This window comes from Prunus mume, linkage group LG7 (genome assembly GCF_029339155.1).
Source record: "Prunus mume cultivar Tortuosa linkage group LG7, ASM2933915v1, whole genome shotgun sequence".
In the NCBI taxonomy this organism is placed as follows: domain Eukaryota; kingdom Viridiplantae; phylum Streptophyta; class Magnoliopsida; order Rosales; family Rosaceae; genus Prunus; species Prunus mume.
Genome location: NC_142704.1, coordinates 19842433 through 19850437, shown reverse-complemented (window position 1 = coordinate 19850437; position 8005 = coordinate 19842433). Strand labels below are relative to the sequence as shown.

The 8005-nt window shown below is 36.0% G+C and overlaps 1 protein-coding gene across 1 annotated transcript; it reads left to right on the top strand.

Moving 5' to 3' along the window:
- Positions 1–4863: 4863 nt before the first annotated feature.
- On the top strand, positions 4864–7496 carry LOC103337289 (YCF49-like protein). The gene is given in 5 exon segments (XM_008240453.2): positions 4864–5260; positions 5473–5551; positions 6526–6594; positions 6802–6834; positions 6836–7496. Coding segments are annotated over 5 exon segments (543 nt in total). The 5' UTR covers positions 4864–4973; the 3' UTR covers positions 6911–7496.
- The last annotated feature ends 509 nt before the right edge of the window (positions 7497–8005 follow it).

Here is an 8005-nt window from a genome sequence, read left to right as displayed (position 1 = left end):
ACCAAGGCCCAAACATGCAAAGGGTTTACTGTTCTTAACTAGTAATTCTAGTGATTAAAACAAAATTTTAACATGTTATAAAATGTTGGTTTTTATCAGTTGTATTGACTGACTTCTGTCCTCAAAGTACTTTACTAGTATAACTATATTATTAAGGTGCTAAACTAAAGCTCTGATACCATTATTTTCTAGCGGGTCTCGGTCAAGGTTTCAAAAAGCCAAAATAATTAGATACCATGCCTAGAACATGGAACTGCAAAGCGCCAACTTAAAGGGCTATGGAGTAGAACTTGTTGGAAAAACAATTATCAATGGTGATTAAAACAATTATATAACAGAATTTATAACAATCGTAACACGAATCGATATATGAACAATAAATAAAAAGCTTGAATTTGAGATAGAGGCTTGCATTTGATGCAATGTCATAAAGATAATTTCACCCCTTCTCGGTGCTTGAAGCTGCGGACTTAGAATCAGCGAGCGTTGTTTGTTTTCTCTCGGACAATATGAAATGCTTGTAGAATGCTTTTACTTTTTAAGCGTATGAGGCCTTATTTGATTTAAATAAACAAACCTTATCGGAAGAGTCAAGCAGTTAATAAAACTAATCGAATTAATAAAAATTATTAATTGAGCAAAAATAATTTAAAACTATTAAATATTATATATTTTTATATAATATTCAAAGCTCGATTTTGAAGCTCAATTGTTTCAGCTACTTATTTCTAAGTGTGGGCACTCTTTCTTCTTTCTATCCTTGAATTTAATTCAAACTTCCAACAGAACTCAGAGGTTCCCTAACAAACATCCAATTATTGTTATGGCAAATATCAAACATGACCAAGCGCTCAAACAAAGTATTGATCGTCAGTTTAGCAAGATAATAACATAATTATAAAAGTGTTTCCCTGTTTTGAACAAAAAGTCTACTAAGAAAACCAAAAATAAAAGAGAAAAAGACTTACTTAATTGCTTTTGCTGGAATTGCTATGCACTGGATATTTAATAAGTTGTTGGTGGTATTTTACAATGCTTGAAGGATATAGAGAATAAGAGAAAGTATATAAACAAAAGGATTTTTATTTATTGAAACTGTAGGAGGAAGTACTGAATTTTTTTTTTCTCTGGTGTACTTCTCTTCTTCGGAGCAGCAGGCTATATACATGAGTTCACCGACTTCACTCTTTTCTGCTAAGTATGAGAAAAACTAGAGAAGAGATATCTTCTACCGACTCTACTTCTTTCTGCTGAAGAAATATATTTTCTCTGCACACACTCTCCTATACATGTTTACACTTCACATGACTTCACATGGTCCTACGGAAAACAAACAATACGTTCACATGTAAGAAAAGGACAAGGCTCTTGGTTGCATGGCTTTTCTGATGGTGTTCTGTTGCATGGCTTGGTTGGTTTTTGTGCCAGCGGAGATTCCTTCACATGCTGCCTTTGGCTTTTTAGTTGAGGGACATGCATGTCTTCAGTTCCAAAGATGCAAAGGTTTTGTGTCCTCTCAAACCAAACAAAAATCCAATCTTTTTTCTCAAAACAACGATGATGGTTTCAAAATGTGACCTTTTCCCCCAAATCAATCCAAGTCCTTAACAATCTTAATCCCCATAGAATTAGCCGTACCAATAATGGACTTACAAATGGACTCCAAGGGCATGTACTGGCACTACGGGTCAGCTTGCTTCACTTTGGGGATCTCATACAAGTGCCTCACAGACAGCTCAGAAGCGACCACGTGTTTGAGTCGGCTGCTGCAGGAGTCGACGTCGATGGACTTTTCGGGTACCAGCTGACAGACAGTGACTTTACGGTGAAGTTGTAGGTAGCAGAGTATAGCCGGGCGGCTATTCCTTTGTCACCGCCTGGCTCTAGGCTGGTCCTGCTTTTGAAACAAATAAATAGTATAGCCGATCGGCTATACTCTGGATTTTTTTAATAACCGTATAGCCGCGCGGCAACTGGGGTCGTTTTATTTTATTTTTTTAATAAATAGTATAGCCGTGCGGCGATATTAGGGTCCACTTGTAATCAAAACTTGAAATCAAGGAATGCTCAATAAATTTGTGAAGTTTTTGTAAATTCATTCTTGTAAAGTTTTTCTTAGGGCAATACTCGTATTTTCTTGAACATAAAAAATTACAAAAATCACATAGCTATTTTTTTTGGTCGAAAAAATCACATAGCTTAGGTGCAGCTTGCTAATTGCTTCACTTACAAGTCACCACCTCCATTGCGGATTGGTCCAAGCCACAAACTTCAAGAACCTGCAAGTGTACGATGCTTGGCTTTCAATTTTAGTTTAGTTACAACTTGTAAAATTAAAGAAACAACGAGTTTTAATTGGCAGGGGGCAAAGGGAAATCACATTCCTTGAGTAATAAAACCTAATTAAATTGATATCCTAGTCGCAGTAGGAGCAAGCAGTACATAACCTACATGGATCATCATTATAATGAAGTCCATGTTTTAATCTTTTGTCTTCCTTTGTAGAAACAATAAATTGTAGTATGGAATTATGTACTAAAGTTTGTCCAACAATAATAGTATTAGAAATATTTTATTGTTACACTAAACCTTGCACAAAGGGTCAATTTATTATTAATACCCACATTCCCAAAACAACAAATAAAGAGTGCTACTAAACGAACCCTAAAATTAACTGAGTACACCCTACCCTATGATCTAAGTACACCCTAATATTTTTAATTAAAATGTAAAATTAACTAAGTACGCCATATATAACTACCAAAAGTACCCCTGGTACACCCTAATACTTGTAGCATTATTTTATAGTTGATTTTCAGCTTGATTTTTTTAATAGTGTTTATAAATCTTTGACTTTTTAATGATAATCACAAAGCCATTCCTTTTTCCTTGTTCACGAGTCCATCTTATTAATGCATCACGACTAACAAATATCTGTAAAATCACTAATAATTAAATTAATGTATGCAATTATAAAATAAAATATATAAATATTCATTAATTTACCTCGTTTGTGATAAATTCGTTTATGTAGTCTAAAACACATTGTTTATTGATGTCGGTGTCTTGCTTAGATACATCTTCTGGATGTTGTACACATGCTTTAGCCTAAACCAACAACAACAACAACAACAACAACAAAAATTCAAAGTTAATACCTCTTTTGATGACTTCCTCGAAATGTATGAAGCATCCATTCCAAAATTTCAAAAGTAACCCAACTTGCTAATCTGCATAATTTCAAAAGTACAAAAGAGGCTTTGAAACTCCTTATGATAGGAATCCAAATACATAAATAAACAAATAAATAAGCAATTCAAATAGAGCATTACTTTACAGTGGACAACTCTGAATGTCACAGTACCTGAACCTCCTACACAATTGGAAGAGGCTTTGTCAACAGAACTGCGTGCAAGACAACAATGTATTGACTGCATAAGTCATAAAGATGATTCATGTTAGTATTATCTTTGTTGATGATCCTATTAATGTCACTTTTATTTTGATATATGCTACATAAAACTGGAATAATATCTCTGCAATATACTAATAAGAGGCCAATTCATTTGTGTCCTTCTAAAACTGTTTTCTAATGGCTTGTTCTAAGCCCCACATTGAGGTGGACGTGCACGAATAACAAGACTTTTTCCCCCAAAGCTAGTGCTCTAAGGTGTACTTTTGGTTCACTAAAATTGATCAAGTTTCCTGTTTTTCACTTATCCGAACATAAGAGAAAAACAATAAGAAAGGTGCATTGGCAAAAGAAAGTCACTGCAAACTTCATCAAATTGGCCCTAGTAGTACTAGTTAAGATATTTCTAATCATATCAGAACATAAGAGAAAAACAATAAGAAAGGTGCATGAGTGGCAAAAGAAAGTCACTGCAAACTTCATCAAATTGGCCCTAGTAGTACTAGTTAAGATATTTCTAATCATACACGCTCACAAGCTAGAAAAAATAAGTCCTAAAAGGGGGATGAAGATGGTGCCACCACAGTAGGGTCAAAGAGTTTTTCATTCACGTTGTTAGTGAACTAGGCAAAAGTAATATGCATAAATTCTATTTTTTCAGTATATAAGTCAATTCATCATAATATTGTTTTGACAACTTACTCGATTGAAATTATCGTGTCTCTTGTTAGGAATTCAATGATTAATTAGGCCTTCACATAATCTCCACCGCTGCGCTTCCTTTTGGACCGCGAGAAGAAGCAGATTTGAGCCCAAGTCTTCTCTTGCTTAACAGGTTGTGCTTTAACTTCTCTTTTCACGACAAGCTTAGTCATGCATTGAACAACAGCCTAAGATGCACCAAGAAAGTACAGTTAGCCTTGAGATAAAACATGCAGGACCTATTGTAATGCCTCTATTCTTCTCTCTCTTCAAAAGTAACCCAATTTGCAAATCTACATAATTTCAAAAGTACAACAGAGGCTTTGAAACTCCTTAGGGTTGAATACGGTTAGTAGGGTGTACTTATTAAAATTATATTTGTTTCACAATTCCATGTATCTTTTTTGGTCATTTTATATTAGGGTAAATCAGTAATTCAATATATACTTTTGTAGTAGGGTGTACTCGGTTAATTTTAGGGTTATTTAGCAGACTCGAAATAAATTAAGGCAGGCAGCTGTAGCTCAAGCGATAATAGTATTTTACTCATTTTGATTTCTTCTTTCAATATTGCTTGTATATAAATAAATAAATAATTGAAATATTTTGAATGTTCATGTACATTCCTTTCTATTAGCCTTTTTTAATTTAATTTTTACTGTGACAAGTAGATAATTTTAGGCAGAAGAGTTTATATTGAGCTCCTTGGTGTTGGTGGGTGCAAAGCCTATGGCACCTTATCCAAAGCCTAATTACCAGAAAGACCTTCAATCTTGAAGCAAATTTCTATTGTACCCTCATCTTCAACTCACTGCTTCGAAAGCTTTACAGTGAAAATTTCAAACAAAACCCAACGACCATGGCAATGAACTCCTTACTGTACCTCCCAAAACCGCCTTTTCCTCACAAACCCCTTTCCCCTCCAACGTTCCGTACACACCCAAAAGCTCAGACCCGACCCGCAAAGCCCCTCAGTCAAAATGGTACCCTAGGTTTTCTCGGAGCGGGTCTGACCCTGACCCTGACCCTTATTGGACCCGCCTCAGCTGCTGAGTTACCGTTGTGGGGATCCTTGCAGCTCAGTGAACCCTCCAATGCCCTCTCTTTGCCCACCTGGGCCATACACGTTTCTAGTGTCGTTGAATGGTGAGCATTTTCACTCGTATGATCATTTTCTGGTGTTTCTGTAAATGGGTTTTGCGAATTTTCTCTCTCTTTCATTGTTTTTGTTTTCGTTTTGAATTCTTGTTGGCCACCTGTTTGGTTGCCTAGAAAAAGAGAGGTAAAGGAAAGGAATACAATTATATTGAGTATGGTTGCTCGCTGTGTTAATTGTAAATTCTATTTTCTGTTGCAAGGATTACAGCAATGGCTTTGGTGTGGCAGTATGGGGAGAAGTCTGGCTTTGAATCTTGGAAAGGGCTGTCTTGGGGTATGGTGAGTTATTTTATTTTGGTGCAATGTAATTTTGATTTGATTATTTGGATGATCCATGGCTAAATGCATAACAAAAGAACAATGTTGCCTCTGTTAAAATTATTTATTCTGAATGATGGAGCACTTCTAACTTCATTGAAGTACTTTTTAGAGGTTGTATACAATACTTTAAGTTTTAGTAAAATGGTTGGTAGGCGATTGTTCCCATTTGTTTCCCATTAGTTGTATTGTTGGCTAAATGAGGGTAGAAATCCAATAGAAACTATATCTGCCCTGTTGTCGAAGATCCTTCTGTTCGTCTCCAACCCCACAATCCAAATAGAGGCCAGCACTACAGAATACCAAAGAGTAAAAGCCTATTTGTTGCACCAACATAAGTATATATATGCTCAGTTGACTCGCTCTCAGCTTTTCACCACAAACTAGTGAGGAGATAAACAAGCATCGGGCCTCCTTTTCTTTCAGAGCATATCACAAGTATTGGTTTATCATAAGCCACCAACCAATCTAGAATTTGAACTATAGTGGTACACCAGTCTTCTAGATAGTTATATTGATTTGATCCTCCCTGTTTGACACTATACAGTTACCAGTAGTAGGATAAAAATCTCAAGTATTTCTTGATAATGGTCTCTTTATGAGCTGATTAGAAACTTTACTACTAATGCTAGATTTCATTTACAATGGTACTTGTTTGTTGTGCTGCACTACTAATGGCAGTTCATATCCATTTAACTGACTTTACAATTCAAAACGATTAGGGTCTAATCTTAAAGAAGATGGCTTTTAAGATGGGGTTGATATAATTTTTGTCAGTTTCTGATGTAGTTTTAAGTCGAAAATTTAGGTTTCCAAGTCCGTTGCAGGGAAGTGGAGGTTGAGGAGTTTATGTAGAGCTTGCTTTGTAGTTTTACAATTATTCAAATGGCTTGCCTCCTTGATTAAATTTTTACTGATGTAATTGATTGATGTAGGTTCCCCTGCTTGGTGGAGCATTATGTGCATGCACATGGCATTTCTTTTATAACTCTGAGTCTCTTGAGGTAAGAAGGGTGGTATCTCTTCCATGCAGATTTGTTTAAGAGTAAGGGAAATAAAATGGTTGAAACACAAAACAGAATATTGATCATGATCATCACTTGCAGCAACTAATTGCTAGATTCTTATGAATATTTCCCTTCAATTACAACCGGAACTGAGTTGTGAGACAAATATCTACAGTGACTTTGGGGCTCCTCCATGATTTGCAGGTCCTGGTGGCTCTTCAAGCAGCCCTGACAGTTCATCGGCAATGCTACAATGTGTTTTGCTGCATTTCGTATTTACAGATCATCTGAAGAACGCTCCAAGAATCTTTGAAGTATCTGTATATGCACAAACAGATCTTATTCCTGTAAGGCACCAAGAAATATCTATTTGTTAGAGCAGTAAAATTGACATACTGAGGAAGAAGCTAGTGGTTTTATATGTTTGCAGGAATCAGGAATACAGAATGCTGGAAGCTTCACTTATAGGAAGATGGAAAATGAAGTACTCATTTGATATCATTTTCATTTAGTGAATGTTGCATTCGTTTTCTGTGTTTTATGCAAAGTGTTCGAAGGAGCCTCACGGTCAGGCAGCACCCTGTTTTGAACGGCAGCTTCAATTCTTCAAATTGTTTTGATAATCTCGAAATTATCCCTTTCTTTCCTGGCTTATGAGTTTGTCATCCAAGTGAGGTTAGCTTCTCGAAGGCAAAGTGTGTATTCTCATCACTAGTTGAACCTCTTGTTAATCTCGTTGTATAGTTCGTTCTGGATCCAATTCTAGTTGTGGCAGTGTTCATTTAATCCTAGCTTATGTGCAAATTGATCAGTTTGCAACTAGTATGCTAGTTTTCTCAGCATAAAGGATGGACATTTCTTCGTTTGAATATTACGAAGACATAGCTTTCATTTCTTAATTTGCCATCCTTTTCAAATTAAAGATTACAGTTCCACATTCCTTCAAACTTGGGGCAAGATAAGACCCATTAATTTGCTGGTCCTTTCAGAAGATAGATGTCATTTTAATGGTATAGTGCGATCTCCAAATTGCTTTAAAACTTGTGGCCTAAAATCTCACAGCTTGCTCTGTACTGTGTACGTTCCTGTTGTAGTACATGTCAATAGTAAAGTTGACCCATCCAAATATCTTTAGCCTTTTTGTTTTTGTTTTTTTGTTTTTTTGTGTTGAGATAAAGACGATAATGTATTTATAATTCAAGCCAAAGGACCATTACAGACACCAATACCCATGTAGGATTAATACATGTATGGAAGTCCAGTAACCCCAAATTGTTAGTCCAAATTTCGGAGGAAATTACCGACATCATCAAGAGTCCAAAGTGTACGTCCAAGTACGCCCAGACTATAATGAGGGGTAAGTTATAAGAGCATTGCCACTAGAGGGCCCAGGGGGGGGGGGGGAAAC